Source organism: Peromyscus californicus, unplaced genomic scaffold (genome assembly GCF_007827085.1).
Source record: "Peromyscus californicus insignis strain IS unplaced genomic scaffold, ASM782708v3 Scaffold_20__1_contigs__length_68692818, whole genome shotgun sequence".
Taxonomy (NCBI): Eukaryota; Metazoa; Chordata; class Mammalia; order Rodentia; family Cricetidae; genus Peromyscus; species Peromyscus californicus.
Window position 1 is genome coordinate 67,352,149 of NW_026294503.1, and position 19,725 is coordinate 67,371,873.

At 49.1% G+C, this 19,725-nt stretch overlaps 3 protein-coding genes across 11 annotated transcripts in view; 1 reads left to right on the top strand and 2 right to left on the bottom strand.

Annotated features, from left to right (window-relative positions):
- The first annotated feature begins 49 nt into the window (after positions 1–49).
- Positions 50–5,865, top strand: Tarbp2 (TARBP2 subunit of RISC loading complex). 2 transcript variants are annotated; one of them, XM_052749151.1, is made up of 10 exons: positions 50–163; positions 344–912; positions 1,418–1,587; positions 2,717–2,819; positions 3,322–3,414; positions 3,904–3,976; positions 4,163–4,280; positions 4,584–4,711; positions 5,027–5,228; positions 5,362–5,865. In XM_052749151.1, the coding sequence occupies exons 2-10, from the start codon at positions 860–862 to the stop codon at positions 5,517–5,519; spliced, it is 1,098 nt and encodes a 365-aa protein (XP_052605111.1). In that variant the 5' UTR covers positions 50–163; positions 344–859; the 3' UTR covers positions 5,520–5,865. The 2 variants fall into 2 exon arrangements, with proteins under 2 accessions (XP_052605111.1, XP_052605112.1); XM_052749152.1 differs by lacking the exons at positions 50–163; positions 344–912 and adding an exon at positions 997–1,154.
- Positions 5,866–6,025: 160 nt separating this feature from the next.
- On the bottom strand, positions 6,026–7,826 carry Npff (neuropeptide FF-amide peptide precursor). Its single transcript, XM_052749153.1, has 3 exons — positions 6,635–7,826; positions 6,318–6,439; positions 6,026–6,215 (listed from the first exon to the last, which is right to left on the bottom strand). The coding sequence occupies exons 1-3, from the start codon at positions 6,734–6,736 to the stop codon at positions 6,113–6,115; spliced, it is 327 nt and encodes a 108-aa protein (XP_052605113.1). The 5' UTR covers positions 6,737–7,826; the 3' UTR covers positions 6,026–6,112.
- A 2,481-nt stretch (positions 7,827–10,307) lies between these two features.
- The window catches only part of Atf7 (activating transcription factor 7), a 106,123-nt gene continuing 96,705 nt past the window's right edge, over positions 10,308–19,725 (bottom strand). For all 8 annotated transcript variants that reach the window (XM_052749102.1, XM_052749103.1, XM_052749108.1 and 5 more), the window contains one exon: positions 10,308–17,162. In XM_052749102.1, the coding sequence (XP_052605062.1) occupies positions 16,945–17,162 (218 nt within the window). In that variant the 3' untranslated portion in view covers positions 10,308–16,944. The remainder of the gene's footprint in view (positions 17,163–19,725) is intronic.

Here is a 19,725-nt window from a genome sequence, read left to right on the forward strand (position 1 = left end):
ACTAAAGAAGACTAGAGCAGAAGGTCCATCTAATGATTCTCGGGCCAGATTCCCGGACAGTTAAAGGAAGGTTCACTGGGACCTATCCAAAGAGTCGCCAACCCTGCCAGGCTGCTGCGTGCCGCTAATGAAGAGAGGCAAAGGACAAGCCGCAAAAAAGCAGGTTTTAGACACGGAGGCCCGGGGCGCTAAGGGACGTATACTGGTGGCTGGGGAGGCAGTTCCTGAAAAAACTTACAACCCCAGAGCTCCCGGGTGGAGGCGGCCGGGGAAGGCCCACCCTTTGGGGCAGCAAAAGAACCACGCCAGCGGCCTCCCCGGCCAATCACAACCCTCCCTACAGGTGACCAATCGGCACGCGCCTAGAAGAGGTCGCTCTCAACGTAGCCAATGAGGCCGCGAAGCCTGCCGTGGCGGCCGGATGACGCGCGGGCACCTGGGCTCTGTAGTTCCGTGAGTGATGCGTCCCTTACCGCCCCGCCCCCAGCCGCCTTCACCCCGCTAGTGCGCATGCTCACAGTCTCGGCCTGGGAGGAGGCCGTGCGCAAGGAAGAAGGCGGGACGACAGTAGAAAACAAAAACCGCTGGTAGGTTGGGGAGCTTCCGTGGAGGGCCCGCTCCTCCCAGAGGGCGGCGCAGGCGCCCGGGCGAGCCACGCGGAGAGTTGTGGGGCGGGTAGCTCGACTCCTGATGAAGACACAAGGAGTCGGATGGGTGGGGGACTCCAGATCCCAGCATGCCCCGCGGCGGGCCCTACCGGCCGCGACTCCGGGCTTGGCCCCGGCCCTAGCTCGTCGGCGGTGTACTGGGGCGCGTGGAGGCTGTAGTCACGGTGGCGCCCGCGGGGACGGAGGAGGGAATGAGTGAAGAGGAGCAGGGCTCCGGCACTACCACAGGCTGCGGGCTGCCCAGGTGAGCTGCCTCATTTCGATCCCTGCAGGACGAAAAGTGCGAGGCGGTGCGGAGGGATAGCGGCGCAGCCCCAGCATGCACCTGGCCTGAGGGTTGTTCCCAGCAAGCACTGGGGTAGTGGGCAGAGGTTCCCGGCATGCACTGGGTCAGTGGCCACCGCCTCCAGCTCTAGTTTGGGGTTGGCTTGATTCCCAGACTGCACTGGAGCCTTAGGCTTTATGCCCCGATGTTCAGTGCTTTTGGTGGGTACTGGGTTCCCGAATTGAGTTGTGCCAGGGGGTAATGCACGTCCAACCAGCACTACGGCACAGTACATCCTCCACCTGCCTTGGGATAGAGGACCTTGCTTTCCCTCCTGCACCTTAACTCTTAACCCAGTCAATGGATGCTATACTGCCTGGGGATCCATGGACTCTGTAATGTGGCTAGGTCTAATGTGACAGTGCTTGGTCAGGTGGGTGCCGAAAGGGGAAGTGTGATATTGGTCTGTGCCCCTCCCTCCCAGCATAGAGCAAATGCTGGCCGCCAACCCGGGCAAGACCCCGATCAGCCTTCTTCAGGAGTATGGGACCAGAATAGGAAAGACGCCCGTGTACGACCTTCTCAAAGCCGAGGGCCAAGCCCATCAGCCCAATTTCACCTTCCGGGTCACCGTTGGCGACACCAGCTGCACTGGTGAGGAAGGCTTGGGCAGCCTGGCTGGGGTGTGCATTCACAGGGCCTGTGGTTTAATATCGTGAAATCGCTTCACAGTCCTCTTCCTTAAGGCCAGGGAGGGATGGAGAGATTTCAAGGGGAAAGCCATCGTCTGGATTGGAAGAACAGGACTGTGAGAAGGTGGATAGGACTTGAGAGACTCACTAGTGAGAACAAGAAGTGTCACAGAGATCTGCTGCTCTTATCACCTTGGAGGAAAAGTAGATGAGACACTAAACTCCCTGCGGGAGCAAGCACACACTCTGCTGGCCTTCATGTCCCATGTTGAACATGAAGAGCTTAGTATCAGAAATTAAACGTCTGGCACACGATCACATGCCTAGTAAGTGGCAAAGGAGAGCTTTGACTTCGAACCAATCCTTTGTTGTCTCTATTGACTATTTATTGAGGGAAAAGGAAGTGCTTTTGCAGAGGAAAGGAAACCCCTGCCCAATGTTGGAGCTCAGAAGTCCTGCCTGGCATGGCTTAATTATGGGAGCTAATTGAAAGATACGGGCTGTTCTAGGCCTATTTATATTGTTGTGATAAAACTCCTTAACTAAAAGCAGCTTAGGGGAGGAAAGGGTTGGTTTATAGTCATCATTGTGGGGAAGGTAGAAACTCACATCCACAGTCAAGAGCAAAAAGAATGAACTCATCCTTGCTGCCTGCTTGCTGTTCTACACCATTACATCTGACCAAGGAACTCACTCCAAAGCCACAGAAGCACAGCAGGAACCATGGCAGAAACTCCATGTTCCACATTCAGGACCACCTGCCTAGGGATGGTACCACAGAAGTGGGCTGGGCATTTCTACCTCAGTTAGCAAAAAAGACCCTCCCCTTCCATGTCCACAGGCCAGTCTGATCTAGGCAGTTCCTCAAGTAAGGCTCTTCCTTTAGATGATCCTAGGTTGTGCCAAGTTGACAGTTAAAGCTAACTAGGACAAAGACTACTCCAGCAATCATCAGAACCCTTCCAGTCTTGGCAGGGAGGTTGGTCAGAGGGTTGTTCGCTCCCTCTGGCTGTGAGGAGAGAGGCCGTGGGAGCTGGTTTCTCTGCTGTCCTGCTGGTGACCTCCAGTATTGCCCACACCCCTTTTCTTAGGTCAGGGCCCCAGCAAGAAGGCAGCCAAGCACAAGGCAGCTGAGGTGGCCCTCAGACACCTCAAAGGGGGGAGCGTGCTGGAGCCAGCCCTGGAGGACAGCAGGTGAGGGCGGAGCAGCCAAGGCACACTGGACACCCTGCTGAGAACGCAGCCCCGCACTACCTGCTTCTCTCCCTGAGCCCAGCCTGGTGACTCTGGTGACCTTGACCTGGCCCCTTCCTGAGAATTTCCTCTAGAGCATTGGAACAGGGTGTTTCTAGGGTGCCTCAGGGTAACAACCCCTTTGATGGGTGGTGGCTGCTCTGGGGCGGGGGTAGGGCATGGGGTGGAGGCTAAGGCTGGTAAGTTGGTCACAACATGCCCCTCTCTAGCAGCATGACTTGACCTCTTCCACACTCAGGCTGCAGCTGCTTGTTGGGTAGGAAGAGACTCTCTTCTGAGCCCCCTACCCCAGCCTCAGTGCTCTTGAGCCATTGTGGGTCAGCAGAGGACCTCTGGATTAGGGGGAAGGAATTCTCTCAGGGGATGGAAAGGTCAGAAGGACCTCTCACCCCCGTTCCCTTCTACATGGGTGTGAATCCAAGGCTCCCTTCCCCTCGGGAAGTTCTTTCTCTCTCCTAGACTCTTCACTGCCTGAGGACTCGCCTGTCATTGCTGCAGAAGCTGCTGCCCCTGTCCCATCTGCTATACTAACCAGGTATCTTGAGTTTCCTGACATCTCAGAGAGAGGGAAGGTGTTAGCTGCTTAGCCCTGTACCCAGGCAGGTTCAGTAAATACATAATGGAATAATTGAAAAATTTGCACCAGCTCGTAGGTAAGCTTGAGATAGGAGGTTAATTTATGATGTTTAAATAGCATGTAAAGGATCTTAGATTTTACAGGCTCCATTTTCTGAGGTGGCCACAGCAGGTACGTACCATGTTTGAGACCCAGAAGGACTGGCTGTATGGCCCCTTTACCTCCGTCATAAGGTTGCTGCTGAAGTATTTCCATATTGAAATGCTCCTGGGAATTAGCAGGGGCTAGCGTGATGGGGGTGGGTGGGAAGCAAGGCTGGATGTTTGGACAGATAGCTGCATGCTTGATGAGAAACTGGGAGATGGCAGCAGTGGCTGATACTGAGCCCATGACCAGCCCAGAAGGAACCATTTTCCTCAGCATTGGCCTGGGCCCTTTTTCCTTCAGGAGCCCTCCCATGGAGATGCAGCCCCCTGTCTCCCCTCCGCAGTCTGAGTGCAACCCTGTTGGAGCTCTGCAGGTGTGGCCCATCTTCATTTTCACATGTGCTGTCTTCTCTGCACTAGGGCTGTGAGGCAGGGGTGTGTGTACTGTGGGAAGGGTGGTTATCCTTCTCACCCAAAGGCTGAGGCTCCTGGGTAGAAGGCCACGTGGCTAAGGGGCCTCTCCTCACTCATCCTTGGGCTCCCTGTGTCTCCTTTTCAAGGAACTTGTGGTGCAAAAAGGCTGGCGTTTGCCAGAATACATGGTGACCCAGGAGTCTGGGCCTGCTCATCGCAAAGAATTCACCATGACATGCCGGGTGGAGCGCTTCATTGAGATTGGTAACTAGGGAAGGGGGTTCACTCATCCTCTGATTCTGCCCCATTCTGACCCTGGGCACAGGTGGCTCTTTGCCTGGCTGTGCTCTCTCCTGGCTTGATTTGCTTTTGGCTCCTTGCTCAGCTCTTACCCGTGCAGTCCTTGCCCCTGCCCATCTTTCTCCCTCTCTTCTGGTACACCAGCTGCTCAGTTACAAGGACAGACCTTCAGCTCCTCTTTGCAGTGACGTCCCATTGAGGGACCCTCAATCCAAGTATAATCTGGAGGGAAATCCCCAAATCCAGGAATCTCTTCCCCACACTCAGGCAGTGGCACTTCCAAAAAGCTGGCAAAGCGTAATGCAGCAGCTAAAATGCTGCTTCGAGTGCACACAGTTCCTCTGGATGCCCGGGATGGCAACGAGGCAGAACCTGATGACGATCATTTCTCCATTGTAAGTAGTCTGTGTGGGCTTGCCATGTGGTTCTCACTGCAGGATACGCTGGGGAATTGGGTTGGAAGTGAGTCTGGACCTGCTTCTCTTCCAGTTTTCTTACCAAACCCCAGGGCTTCTTGAACTTGTGAGCCCAGCAGCCCCTCAGCCTGTGCTGTGCTCACTGGTGAAAGCTCACCTAGGGAAAAGCCCTGTAGGCAGCTTTTACTGGGGTGAGGAAGGCTGCCTGGCCACCAGACCAGGTTCCAGAAGTTAGGGCATGCCAGAGGCTTAGGTCCCACAGTCATTAGGGCTTTCTCACTCTCATCTCATTAGGGTGTGAGCTCCCGCCTCGATGGACTTCGGAACCGGGGGCCAGGCTGCACCTGGGATTCCCTGCGCAATTCTGTGGGAGAAAAGATCCTGTCCCTTCGAAGTTGCTCCGTGGGTTCTCTGGGGACTCTCGGCTCTGCCTGCTGCAATGTCCTCAGTGAGCTCTCTGAGGAGCAGGCTTTCCATGTCAGCTACCTGGACATTGGTATGGCCAGCTAAGGGAATGGGGGTGGAGGGGACAGGACCAGAGCAAGTATAAAGGGGTTAGGAGATGGGTGACATACACCCTCTTTGGTACCCTCCCTGCCACTGCCTCCCTTCTCTTTTTTGGTTTCTAGAAGAACTGAGCCTGAGTGGGCTCTGCCAGTGCCTAGTGGAACTGTCCACCCAGCCAGCCACTGTGTGTCATGGTTCTGCAACTACCAGGGAGGCAGCCCGAGGTGAGGCTGCTCGCCGCGCCCTGCAGTACCTCAGGATCATGGCGGGTAGCAAGTAGTGCCCTGGCTGCAGCGATGGATGTCACATTTTACTTCTTGCTCCTCCTGACCCTGGGCCTATGCATCAACCTAGCTCTGGAACCCTCCAGAGGTGCCATCTCTACCTCTGACACAGACTGCCTGCCTTGAGACTGAGGAAGGCATAGGCAAGCAAGGAGCCATGAACCACAGGGCCCCACCCAGCACAGGATTTGTTCTCATTCTGTGGATGATGAATGAAAAGGAAATTGGAATTCTATTGGAATCCAGAATGAATGCTGCTGCTCTTTGGCTCCCGAAACCCTGCTTTCTTTGGCCAGGGGTCATGTGGCTGTCAGAGGAATAAACGTGGTGTGTTGACTCTTCTGCTGAACTCCTGTTGTTTTTGCTGCAGGCAGGAGGCTAGGTGCAGTTAGCTGGGGACCCTTCAGCAGAATGGCTGGCGTCTGATTGAGTGGAGGTGAAGGGGCTCTGCTTTTCGTCCTTGCTCCACCCATTCCCTGAAAGTCTTGTCCAAACACATGGATTCAGAAGCGAGACCATTTTATTTGGGGGCACATGTGGCACATGGGGGTGGTGATTTTGCATGCAGACATCACAGGGGATGATGCTGTTACTTCTTCCCAAAGCGCTGAGGGGCAGCCAAGCTCCAGAACTCTCTAGCCCGGGGACTTAGCTGCTCTTTGCTCCAGGACCCCCAGGCATTTCGGCCAAACCTTTGGAGAGATTCATCTTCCATTGAAGCTCCCTCTGTCTTACCTTCCTTCACCTCTTCCTCTGCCCTCCACCCTTCCCAGCCTCTGCCTGCTGAAACTCACCTTTGGGGATGAAATAGGAAGGCTGGGCTCCTGCCAGGTCTCTCCATGGCCTGGAGCAGAAAACGCAAGAGGGACCCAGGAGTCTGGGTATACTGTGCTGGGTGGGGTCCCCCATCTTCTTCCTGTGATGAGAGGGTGACAGGGAGGGAAAAAAGCAATGTCCTTCTGGACACTGAAGACACAGGAAAAAAATGGCTTCTAGGGGCAACTTGCATAGGCTAAGGAGCCATTTCCCTTAGAAGACCTTAGCAGCCTGGGAGCATCAAACCCTAGTTTCAGCTGAGGGGGAAATGGTTCGGAGAAAGGTGCTTACTCACTGCAAAGACTTGGTCTCCGTCCCGGCTCCCTGGTTCTTGAGTGTGGCCCCAGTCCACCAGCAGCAGCAGCAGCAGCAGCACAGCAGCCCGCTTGGAGTCCATGCTGCCATCCACCTCCCCACTGGCACACCATCCTCTTATACCTGCTGTCCCCACCCCCACCTCAGCAGCAGCCTGAGGGGAAATCTAGACAGGCAATAGAAATGCATGGCTCTATTAAGAGCCACCTGGGACCCCCTCCCATACCCCCCCTGGGGACTTTCTGCTCTCAGCTTCCTACCCCCAGCCTAAGCCTGGAGTTATAGACTTTATTAGATGCATAAATCCTGTCTCCAGAGCTCAGGAAGCATCATTAATTGCAGATGGTTTGTCAGAGCTAGGCCCTGGGGGAGTCTTATAAGAACCCCTAATCCTTCAACAGGTTGGAGAGCTTCAATTGATCATCTTGGTCCTGACTGGAGAAACTCCTGTCAGGACTGAGTGTTATTTCCTAGATGGGAAGGAACTAGGGTTAACAGTAGGCTAGGATGATGACCCAGCTTGGTCCCTCCCCATGCCCAAGATGGGCAGTCAGGATCGAAGCCCATTCCAATCCCCCCACTCCTTCTTAAGAGGTTAAATGAGGAATCCCTACTTTTAAGATTTACCTATGGACAGTAAAGTGAGATGATACAGGTGGTTTTTGGAGTCTTACTGAGTATAGGTGGCTGGTAAATTCTGTCGACCCGCCTGCCCATCTTTCCTAGAGAACCGGGGAATGGGATGCCACAGCTGAAGCTCTGCTGCCACCTTGTGGCCTCTAATCTTTACTGTCAGGTCCAGCCATTTCCTTTTACAAGCCTATCTAGGAGGATTTAAGGACAGTTCTTTCGGGCTGGATTGTTATGTTGTTCCACTCTCCTCTGGTCAGCACCACCTCTGCCTGGCTCTGGTTCTAATGTACTACTGGAGCTAGTGACTAGGGTCCTGCTTCAGGGAAAGACAGAACCACTCCAGGCCAGAGACGGGCCCTGCAAAGGAGCTAGTCCTAGCCTAGGGTGCCACATCTCCAGCCTAAACCAAAGAAGGCCCATGTCACGGTTCTGACTTAGCCATGAGCAAAGCAAGCCACCCACACTCAGCCTCACTTTCCTCACTTACATACGGGCAAAATAAAATGAATTACTTCCTAGGAGTAGCATTATTTGGGATGCCTTTTTTTTTTTTTTTTTTTTTTTTGGTTTTTCGAGACAGGGTTTCTCTGTGTAGCTTTGCACCTTTCCTGGGACTCACTTGGTAGTCCAGGCTGGCCTCGAACTCACAGAGATCCACCTGGCTCTGCCTCCCGAGTGCTGGGATTAAAGGCGTGCGCCACCACCGCCCTTGGGATGCCTTTTATAGCAAAGCACAGAGCTGGTATTTTCCAAATGTCAACTGTGATTACCTTTGCCTTCCTCCCCACACCAGTCCTGGGGAACTTACCATCTCCAGAGACTTTCTTTGGACACACTTCTCCCTGTGCTGAGCTTGGTGGCCTCCATCAGAGGTCTTTGCTTGTTCCATGAAGTCTCAGAACATCTCTCATCCCATATGTAAAAGCCCTTTATACATTCCATTCATCCTGTCTTTTTTGCTCAAGGGGAAGTACTTTATTGTAACTAACTTACATTTAGGCTTGCAGATAAGGTTTTTTTTTTTTTTGATTAGTTAGTTAGTTTTGGGGTGTTGGGGATCAAATCCAAATCCAGGGCCTTGTATGTGCTAGGCAAGTGCTCTACTGCAAAGGGGGCACCCTCAGTTCTAGACTGGGTTTCCATCTGGATGTTCTCTGTATCAGTGCAGCCTAGGCTCGAGAACCTTCTGTAAGCTGTCTCAGTTTCCCACAGAGCCTGTCACATTCATTACAGTCTTAACAGCTCACGCTGCTTTTTGTTTTGGGTTTTCATCTGTCTGTCTGTGTGTTTGAAACAGGGTCTCACTATTTAGCCTTGGCTGGCCTAGACCTTGCTATGTGGACCTGCCTGTCACTGCCTCCCTCATACTGGGACTGCAGGTGTGTGCCACCACACCCAGCTTGTTGTGGTTTCCTAAGATTGGGACACTGTATGTAGCCTAGTAGGCTGGCCTCTGTTCTCAGCTCCCAAGTGCTGGGATTACAGTTGGGCACCACCAACCCCTGGCAGGAGTTCAGGTTCTGTTTTTTGTTTTGTTTTCCTCGGGACAGGATCTCACTATGTATCCCTGGCTGTCTTGGAACTCATTATGTAGACCAGGCTGAACTTGAACTTGCAGAGATTGGCCTGCCTCTATCTCCCCAGTGCTGGGATTACAGGTGTGTGCCACCACAGCCAAACAGGAATTCAGTATTTTTCTCTTTGCTCTTGTAATTCCTCTGTAACTTCTGTAAACATCAATTCATCCTCAATAAAACGAACAGCTTGCATGCTGGAGGCCTGAAGTACAGTCTCCAGCCCTCAACAACAGACAACGGCTTCTGTCATTGAGAAGCTGCTGTGAACAGTAAATGGAGCGAATGCACAGCAATCCCATTGGACCACAACAGAGAAGGCACTCTGTCTACCACACTGCTGGAGTACAGAGTAGGAAGCTGCATTCAGAAAGCTCGCTGACTTCTAACTGGAGCACGCACCTCCACTACAACATAAGTTAATCCTTCTACCCTGTTACACTGTCTTGCCTTAGGATTCCCAACTCCCAGGCTTGCTTGCTTGCTTATTTAAATACAGGGTCTCAGCTGGGCAGTGGTGGCACACGCCTTCAGTCCCAGCACTGAGGAGGCAGAGGCAGGCAGATCTCTGAGTTTGAGGTCAGCCTGGTCTACAGAGTGAGTTCCAAGGCAGCCAGGGATACACAGAGAAACCCTGCCTGGAAAAACCAACCAACAATCAAACAAATAAATAAACACAGGGTCTCGCTTTGTAGCTCTGGCCTGGAACTTAATATGTAGACCAGACTGGCTTATGGCTTTTTTCAAAGACTTATTTTTATTTTTAGTTGTGTGGATGTCTGCATTCATGTATGTGAGTGCAGGTATCTGGGGAGTCCAGTCCAGAATCAGATCCCCTGGACTAGGAGTTCCAGACAGTTGTGAGCCGCCCGAGTCCTCTAAAAGAGCAGCACCTAACCACTGAGCCATCTCTTGAGCTCCTCTTCCAAACGTTCTTGAACCCCTACATGCTCCCTCCCCCCCCTTTTTTTCCATTTATTCATTTACCTGGGTGGGTTGGGGAGACACATGCCCCGAACACCTTGTCCTCTCCTTCTACCACATGGGTCCAGAGATCAAACTCAGGTCTTAAGGCTTGGCAGTAAGTACCTTTACTGCTGACCACCTTGCTAGCCCTACACAGTGAAGGCCAACAAGACTGTTTCCACTTTCCAAAGGAGGCTCCGAGTCCCTCACCAAACACCAACCTGGTGGATCTGTCCTACCAGGAGCCTCAGAGGTTCCTGCTCTGTCTTTTGTCAAGTTCTTCAGTCTGTCTCACCGTCCTCACTTTCAGTGGTAATTATAAAGGAATATATAGACACAAGAATCAGTGGCTCACCTGTCTCTCTGCTTCACCCTTGAGCATTGCTTGTTTTCCTATCAACTTTTACCTGCTTCTAAACAAAGTCTGCCTCATAGTTCCAGGCTTTTTCCTCTTTTTCATTTTTTTCTTTTCTTTTTAATTTTGTGTGTGTGTGTGTGTGTGTGTGTGTGTGTGTGTGTGTGTGTGTTGGGGAGGGGGTTGTGCAGGTGAGTGCAGTGCTTGTGGAGGCCAGAAGAGGGCATCAGATCCCCTGGTGCTGGAGTTATAGGTAGCTGTGAGGCAACCAACGTGGATGTGGGACCCAAACTCGGATCCTCTGCAAGTGCAGTGTGTGTTCCTAACCATTGAATCATCTCTCCAGCTCTCTCTCCCTCTACAGAAAGCTTGACATTGTCTGTCTCTGTGGACACTCCCTGTCTCTTTCTTTTCAATTGTTGGAAGGGAATGAGGACAAAACACTGAAAGAGAAGAGATTCCTGGTCTTCAGGCAACCCCACTTCCCATTTAAATGAAGCACACATTAAGTTCTCCAGTCAGTATTCTGGTGATGCCTTGTCTCTGAGGCAGTTCAAAGATCTGAACTCTGTGCCTTTTGTAACGCCATGTTACCTACAGAAGGCAGAGAGGAGAGCCCTGCTCTTTCTGCCCTAAGAAATGGAAGGGAGAGGATGATCAAACATCAAAGTCCAGTGGGTCTCGTGGGTCTGAGTAGGGAAGCACCAAACATACCCGTGATTCTCTTGATAGTTTAATGTTATATTTGCAGCATAAATAAGGCACAGTATATGTCAGGGCAAAGGACGGAGCGAGAAGGCAAGGCTGGGTGATAACTACTAAATGGCATGGGGGAAATAAGAAGGGACGGTTAGGGAAATGAGCTCAAAGCCCCTGCCTCAGCCCCGCCCCAGGAGATTGTGAGAGCCTGCTCACAGGGGTCATGCTGAATTGGGTGGAGGGAAAAGAGAAAAGACAGTTTTGTAACAAAACATCCCATAGCACTGTATCCTCCCACCTGTCAGGGTCTACCACTGGAGCCTGGGGAGACCCAGGCTGGGTTGAGTTCCTTGAGGATGGAGAGGTATTGCTACATGTCAAAAATATATAGGTGAACAGAGATATATTCATAGATACACATTTCTTTCTTCTCAACAGATACTCTATCAGGATGTAGCAGGCTCCACTGTGGGAGTGGAGGCTAATCTCCCTGCCTGCAAGAGGTGTGTGTCTGTGCACAAGGAGAAACTGGACAACTATGGCTCCTGATGATTTGCTTGGTTGGTTGTTTTGAGACAGGGTCTCACTGTGTAGCTTTGAACTCCCTATGTAGACCAGGTTGGCCCTGAACTCACAGAGATCTGCCTGCCTTTGCCTCCCAAGTGCTGGGATCAAAGGCGTGCGCCACCACTGCCCGGCTTTCCTGCTGGTTCTTAATGTCACCAAAAATGCAGAGTGAGAAGCCTGCAAGGAAATACGGGTAAGTCCTGCCCAGAACAATACAGGAAAAGGTTTTAGAACTAAGACTAGAAGGAAGAGAAACCTAGAATTTGAGATGAGTGATGTGGTGGTGGCTATTTTAATGGGAGTGGAGGAAGGGACTGGGGGAAATAAAAAAGTCAATGCTAAGGCAGAGTACACATTTAAAGTAATCCTTGTCATCCCAGAGCTAAGATGCTCCCAGCCTGTCCCCCAGGGACTCATGCATTAGTGTGTACTAGAAGCACAGAGTGCTTCTTAACGCTCACCTTCAGGGTGTCCAACTCGGGGGGTTGGAATGGTCAAGAGCGTGCATTTTCAGCAAGCTCCAGATGATGGTGCTGCTGACGCTGCTCTTGAACCATGTTCTGAGAACCACTGCCCTAAGGTAAGTCAATGAAACTAGTGCTCACAGCCACTTACCAGCTAAACCCTTACTCTCCAGTAGCTGGGGTATAGGGTAGCCTACCAGGTCCACATTAAAAAACAATAAAAAACCAAAGAAAACACCTAGTAGCTAAAATAGAAACTTGCATCTACAAGGACATAAGCTGCCTTAACCTGCCCTACTCTCACCAGCCTTGTTCATTCTGGAGTAGGATTTTACCTCAAAGGAACAGTGCAGAAGGTGGGAATGTTGGCCAGTAGGCACTGTGCTGTGGGGTCACCACTCCGGTCAGAGTAGGAGGATTTGTCTATGTACACGCATGCGTACTGAGAGAAACAGCATTTGTAAGAAGAATGTCTAGCTGGACTGTAGTGGGGTGGGGTCTTCTAATAGGCCTTAGGGTCCTCATCTGTCCTGCTCCTCCACACCTCTAACTCCGGACAGACACGTCTAAAGAAAGTAGGAGGAGCTCATCAACAAAGGCACGTGTGACACAGCAGGAAGATTGGAGTGTAAACAGACTGACTAGAACGTATTTATTTTTTTGTGGATATAATAGATAATATTAATGAAAATGTGATCTGGGGATGGGAAGAAAGTTATAAAAGGGACAAACTGGGAAGAGCAATCTCAGGAGTTAGCACCTTTAAGGAGCCTCTCAGGAGCCAGAGGAAGAATTCTGTGTGTGTGTGTGTGTGTGTGTGTGTGTGTGTGTGTGTGTGTGTGTGTGTGTCTGTCTTTCTCGTGGTTCAGGCTGTCAATAGGACAGGTTACAGTAAAGCACTCCATCTCTCAGGATGATGGTGCTGGAGGGCAGGTCCCTGAGGAGATGGGAGAAGTGAATCAAGAAAAGGAGTCCAGAGCTACAGAATGGAGAGGGAAGGCAGGCAGCAAGGCAAGGTTCACCAGCACAGCTCCCTTTAGTGTGTGGTCTGGTGCTTACAGCATGGACAGGAGTGGAGGAAGGAGGCAGGCCGACTTAGGGTGTTCAACCAACAGAAAAGGAGTAAGGAGCCATGTCTTTTGTAGTTCTCTTGGGTGCTGGGAGGCTTCTCAGCCTTCCCAACTCTGAACAAGCTTTGTTATATGGGAGTGGGACAGCTAGAGCACAGAGCAGGTTGTGATCGCTCAGAAGAGTCCTCAGACATCACATTCTCAGCTCCTTTCTGATAGGTTCTTAAGAAGGGCTCAGTGGACTTATGTAAAACAAAACAGAGTTGGAAAAAGATGAGTTAAAACCAGAGGACATATCCATCTTGACTGATGCATAAAATGCCACAGAGAAACACAAAGATTATGAGACAACAACCCACCAGGACACACTCCAAACCTCTCCTTAATGGAAACCAAAGGTACTGAGATGGCTGAAATGTCTGAGAAAGAATTCAGAGTCTCATTTTAAAAAAGGATACATGACTGTATAGAAATCTCAAATACACATGAATGAACTAAGGAATTACATACAAAACCTCCAAAGTGAACTAAATAGTGGGTAAGCTGGAGGAGAAAGTCAGAAATGGAGGGAAATTTTAGTGAGGGCATTCAAACATGGAAAAGGAACCAAACAGAAATTAACATGAAAGAAACAATCAAGTAAAAAAACCTCACCAGAAAGCATCACCAAGAGATAAGATCAAGCAGTTTGGGAATGGAGGACAAAGTTGAGACAATAATAATACTCAGACACAGACACACACACACACACACACACATAAATTAACATGAGCAGCATTTCCAAAAAGCTTGGGATATACTTAAAAGATCAAACAAACCTCAGAACCCATGGGGTAGAAGGAGGACCTGAGATAAATTCAAAAGTAATAGTCAAATTATTTAATGAAATTTTAGCACAAAATTTCCTAAACCTAGAGACAGAAATTGATATCCAAATACAAGAAGCATTCAGAATCCCAAATAGCCATGACCAGAGACTCCTCTATGGCACATCATAGGATGCTCAGGGTGGTGACCACTGGGAGCGATAATGTAGGACTATAAGAGAAGTGTTATTGTAAGCAGTTGCTCTGCTTTCTTTTTTTTTTTTTTTTTTTTTTTTTTTTTTTTTTTTTTTTTTTGGTTTTTCGAGACAGGGTTTCTCTGTGTAGCTTTGCGCCTTTCCTGGAACTCACTTGGTAGCCCAGGCTGGCCTCGAACTCACAGAGATTCGCCTGGCTCTGCCTCCCGAGTGCTGGGATTAAAGGCGTGCGCCACCACCGCCCGGCTTGCTCTGCTTTCTTAGAGCAGAACTGAGAACCAACTACAGAGGTATCTGGGGTTGTCCTGCCCCTAATTTCAGTGCTGCTTCCCTGCTACCATTCTGATGGTGCCCTGCATCACTCAGGTCCCCAGCACTAACTTCCTGCTAGGAAAACAAAGACTCAAGAGAAGCGGACATGAGAGTCAGGAAAGTGACAAAGAACCTCCACATACACTAGACATCCACACAGGGGCAGACTGTTCGGTACATATGAAGTGACACTGACCGATTCGCAACTTTAAAAACCCTCGACTGATGGAGGAAGAAAAATAGCCAAGGGTCTGTGAGGGCTCCTCAGGAGCCATAAACTCTTTCATGCTTTAGTGCAGGGCTGCTAGTGGGAAGTCAAGACAAAAAAAAAAAAAAAGATGCCTGGCGGTGGTGGCTCGCACTTTTAATCCTAGCACTCGGGGAGGCAGAGGCAGGTGGCTCTCTATGAGTTCAAGGCCAGCCTGGTCTACAGAGTGAGTTCAGGACAGCCAGGGCTATACAGAGAAATCCTGTCTTGAAAAGCCATTAAAAAAAAGAAAAAAGAAAAAAAAGAAAGAAAAGAAACAAAATTTATAAACAGGAAAAAAAAAAAAAAGTCCAGGAAGCAGCCATCTGAGTAAGTCCTGAGCACAAACTATGGCTGTGAGGTTCTAAAGCCAAGTGAAATCCCTGGAGATGGTGGCCTGCTCTGACCGTCTGGTGACATCTGCTAGCCTTGTCACCTCAGGGGCCGTTCCTGGTGAGACCCTGGTGGTAGAGGTTGAGGAAACCATTTTGTTTGTTCACTGGGTGTGGCCTGTTCAGCACTGATGATAGAGGAGGAGGGAACATAAAATGCGGGAGGACATGTCACAGGATGGGCTCCTCGTCTAAACTGAAGAATAATCATGTAAGACAGAACATTTTCTCATTCCTCCATGACAACGAGTTTTGGAAGATAAAATAAAAAAGAAAGCAAGCAGTTACTCTGTACATTTAAGATGGAGGCAGAAAAGAAGACTCCTGGCTTGAGCAGATGGCAGAAGGTGGCTCTGGGACAACTGGGACGGCTTTCTACTCAGAGCTGTTAAAGCTGACCTATCTATCCACAGGCCTCTGGCTCTGGAAGAGACTGCAGTGTTCAGAGCCAAGGAGAGACGAGGAAGAGGAGGGGTGTTATTTCTTTCCCTGTATCCCACCAAATAAGGGAGCCAATAGCCACAGTCAGCAATCTCCCAGACAAACAGGCCATATCCTGAGCACTATGTTGAGTTTATACATTTTCTTCTTCTCTCTCCACTCACTCATACTCAAAAGCCACTCAGGACCTTGACCACAATGTTTCAGAGTCCTGGAGCCTGTTCCTTGGACAAGCACAACATTTGTGGGGCTCAGAACAAAAAAAAAAAAAAGAGTTCAAAGAAATTTCAGAACTAGAGACACCTAGTGGCTGCTAGGCTAGGAACCTGGTGAGAGAAAGAAGGTTTCCAGAGAAGGGGATGGACACTGGCAGGAACAAGACATACCTCAGAAGAGAAGGGAGGCTGAGAGCTGTAGGAGGAACACAGAACAAGAGAACCTCCAGGAGGGCTGATTTAAAGCAGTGATGGTGGGAAAGGCAGTGATGTGGAGAGGGGAACAAAGTGGAGAGGAGGGAGCACACAGATGACCAAAGATGACAGTATGTAGACTTCAGCCAGTAAACTATTGTAAAACACCAAAGAATTAGATAATCCAGTAACCTGATGGAACGAGTTTTAAATTACACTGTTCCTGTCTGCCCTGATGATTAGAACTGGAGGGTGGGGAAGGAGACAGGGAAGCCCAGTTAGATCCCAGGCTCTCTCCCTTTTCATTGCCACTAACAATAAGGCCACAAGATGAGGTTCCCAAGCCATAGTGGGGTGGTAGGAAAGACCCCACCACTAGACTAAGGAAAGTCAAGAGACAAAATGAGGTACCCAATAGATTTGGAAATGAAAATGATTCAAACTCTCAGAGTTTTGCTTTTTTTTTTTGTTTGTGTCTGTTTTTGGTAGCAGATGGGAATAAGGAATAAAGCACAGGGAAGAGGTGGAAAATACTGCTACTTCATACATCAAAGGTATTACATTCTCAATAAGTGAATGTTTTCACTGCAATTAGGAAGAGGAGGGGGAAAGAGATAAATAAGCAGCTATTGGGAGACAAAGTCCTGAGTGCATGGGGTGGCTGGGGTCGAGACAGCAAGTAACATGCCATCAAATCTAGTCTCCCTCTATCTGGCAGGAAGTGGCATGCTAGTAAGGAATAAGAAGATAACAGCCACAGCTCAATTGGGAGGAGAGGACACTGAAAAACCCCAAACCTACAAGCGCAAGGGTTAGTGTTAAGAGACAGGTACACATGCATCAGGGCCAGGGATGACTGCTCGGACCATATGCAAAGGCCTTTGGCTGTAGGTACATAAGAAACCCCACTCTTGGGGGATGATCTGTGTGGCTTTGGGGCCAGAAGCCCCTAGCACAGGTGTCAAGCGTACATGATCATGTGGCTAAAGAGAAAAGCCCCACATCTGTCCATACTCACAACACACAATTTCCTCCTCTCCCATACTGCCACATCCAAGGCAGATGGGAGGGGTAAGTTGATCTCTCTCTTGGCTCAGGCGGGCGAGCTCTGGCTGGGGATCTCTCCATCATGGGAGGCATCATCTGCCCGCAGACTGCGACTGTGGGGTCATGATCACATGTGACTGTATGGGCATGCTCAGTTCTGTCCTTTGGCTGGCCATCTGTGTGAGGACCGAGGTGGCCACAGCTTCAGCTGCAGAGCGAACACTGAGGCCGTTGCTAGGGGCTGTTGCAGAGCTGTGCTGAATCACTGGGGCTGGAGAACCCGTCGGCTCCGAGCTTTCCTTGGGACTCTCTGCCAGGAAGGAGGGCAAACAGTAGAGAGCAAGTGGTCAGAACACAGGACAGAGGGACAGAAAGGACCATCTTTTGTCATAATTACAAATACAAAAGAAAATGAATCTTATATTTCTTCTTGGAGAATCCTGACCTCAAGTCATGAATGACTCGGAGAACAAGAAGACACAAGAAGCAAGAACTGAGCCAAAGCTGGACACAGCATCACATTTAATAGGCTCCGATAGAGGAGGTTTCTGTGTTTTCATTCCTAGGTGGGTAAAAGCTCCTTTCTAAAGCCTGTCCTCGATCTATTATCACAGTGAAAGCCACTTGTTTCCTCCAAGAAAAACTTTTAAAGGGATGTGGATTCACTGGCTACAGAAATCAACAAATCGGGGTTGGGGATTTAGCTCAGTGGCAGAGCGCTTGCCTAGCAAGCACAAGGCCCTGGGTTCGGTCCTCAGCTGCAAAAAAATTAAAAAAAAAAAAAAAAATCAACAAATCACAGGGTTTCTCTGTGTATCCCTGGCTGTCCTGGAAATTGTTCTGTAGACTAGGCTGGCCTCAAACTAGGAGATTCGCCAGCTTCTGCCACCTGAGTGCTGGGATTAAAGGTGTGCACCACCACTGCCAGATTAACAAATCACTTTTAGTGAGGAGAAGCTAAAGGTATTCTGAATTATCTAAAATTATCTTTGAACTTGTTCTGTTTATAGAAGAAAATGAATCTCTCTTCCATTACTTTTTAAAATTTTACATTTATTTTGTGTATATACATGTTTGTTATGAGTATGGTCACACACATGCCAAAGCATACATGTGGACGTCAAAGGACAACTGTCAGGAGTCTGTTCTCTCCTTCTACCACGTGGGTCCCTGAGATCAGACTCAGGTCTTCAGGCTAGGCATTGAGTGCCTTCACCTGCTGAGCCGTCTCACCAGCCGCAAAAGCAATTTAAAATAGGTTCCTTAATCTGCTCTTATTAATTCTCAAAGGAATTAAATCATTTCATTTTAAAAAATGTTCCTCTAGCATGTAGTTGGCACCACATCTAAGCCTGCTAAGTACCAATTTACAATCAAATGATGCTATAAATAGCCAAGATTAAGTTAACAGGTAAAGTACAGAAAGTCTGTCAGAGTCTCCTATCAATTAGCTATACACTGATGACGTAAAATATTTATTATGGACTATACCATTCCATCTGAAGTGGCAGTGTACATAATATCTGAGCTACATACAGAGGTATGGTAACTAGTCAAAGAGTTTTATTAAATGCTAGTTTAATATTTTAATAATTAAATTATTAAATCTCTATAGCTGACTAAACAGATATATGAAATTACAGAAAATTTCCAATTTTTTTTTTTTTTTAGTGACATTGTCTCATGTAGCTCAAGATGGCTCAAACTCTCAATCTTGCTTCTGCCTCCCAAGAGCTCTAATTATCGTTGTGTACCACCATGTCTGTGTTTGGTGTGTCTCTGACCTCTGGACGAATGCCTGAGTCATTGTTCAAATGGATTCAAGGGGATCCAACACCGCTTCTTCTGTCAACACTTCCTTGTTATCCCCAGGAGACTGTCCTGTCTTCAGCGCACACATTCATTTACTTATCAGGCATTTCCTGAGCATCATCCACATGGGAGGGCACTGGAGTATACACAGAAGCTCCAATCTAGGAGCCCATATACTGGGGTATCTGTCCTCATCTCATGCATAGGTTCACAGTGACTCATGAGTCTCTGAGAAGTAAGTACCTATATAATGTGGATGCTACAAAGTAATAATTAAACACATCTTTGTTGTAATAAATAAGTAGTTTAGTGGACTAACTACCAGTCAGAGTTACTACAGGGATTGTATAGAAAACTACGTATTGACTACATACAGAAGAACACTCAGTCTTTATCCTCTTTAGCCCATGAAGAGGATCTGAAATAGTTGATCTAGGTAGACAGCCTGTGCACCCCTGATGTCTCTAGTAGAGTATCAGATCTCTCATGTTGCACTTTCACTGTCTGCAATATAAAAGCTGAAGCCCTTTGTTATCACCAAGACGGAATGTGAAATGCTCCTGATGTTTCTCCATCTCATTCCAATGACACTGTCCCCATCCAGTCACACTAGCCCCTTTGTCTGTATTTGAGGCAGGTTCATCTGTATTCAAACCTCTGGCTGACCTGGCATTCATGGTGAGGATCAGGTTGGCCCTGAACTTGTAGTAGCGGTCTTCCCATCTCTGCCTCCTGAGTACTGGGACTACAGGTGTGGACCACAATGCCTGACCCTTCCATCCCATCTTTCTTTGTGTTTTTGAGACAAGGTCTCTCACTGTGTCGCTCAGGATGGCCTTGACTTTATGACCCTCTTGTCACAGCTTCCTCGGTGGTGGGATTACATTCTTGTAGCACCATTTCCAGCTATATTATTAAACTGATAAGACACTTGATCTTAGCCAAAAGGCCGAGAAGCGATCCAGCTATATTATTATTGTTATTATTATTCTAAGATGCTGGGTATGGCGATGTATGCTTTTAATCCCAGCACTTTGGAGGCAGAGGCAGGCAGATCTCTG

Bases quoted from the DNA above. Each gene is read 5' to 3' on its own strand.
- Tarbp2 (XM_052749151.1), top strand. From the start codon at position 860: ATGAGTGAAGAGGAGCAGGGCTCCGGCACTACCACAGGCTGCGGGCTG. The intron at 4,281-4,583 runs GTAACTAGGGAA...CCCCACACTCAG, and splicing joins GGAGCGCTTCATTGAGATTG to GCAGTGGCACTTCCAAAAAG. The intron at 4,712-5,026 runs GTAAGTAGTCTG...TCATCTCATTAG, and splicing joins ATGACGATCATTTCTCCATT to GGTGTGAGCTCCCGCCTCGA.
- Npff (XM_052749153.1), bottom strand. From the start codon at position 6,736: ATGGACTCCAAGCGGGCTGCTGTGCTGCTGCTGCTGCTGCTGCTGGTG. The intron at 6,440-6,634 runs GTGAGTAAGCAC...CTCTCATCACAG, and splicing joins ACGGAGACCAAGTCTTTGCA to GAAGAAGATGGGGGACCCCA. The intron at 6,216-6,317 runs GTGAGTTTCAGC...ATCTCTCCAAAG, and splicing joins TTCCTATTTCATCCCCAAAG to GTTTGGCCGAAATGCCTGGG.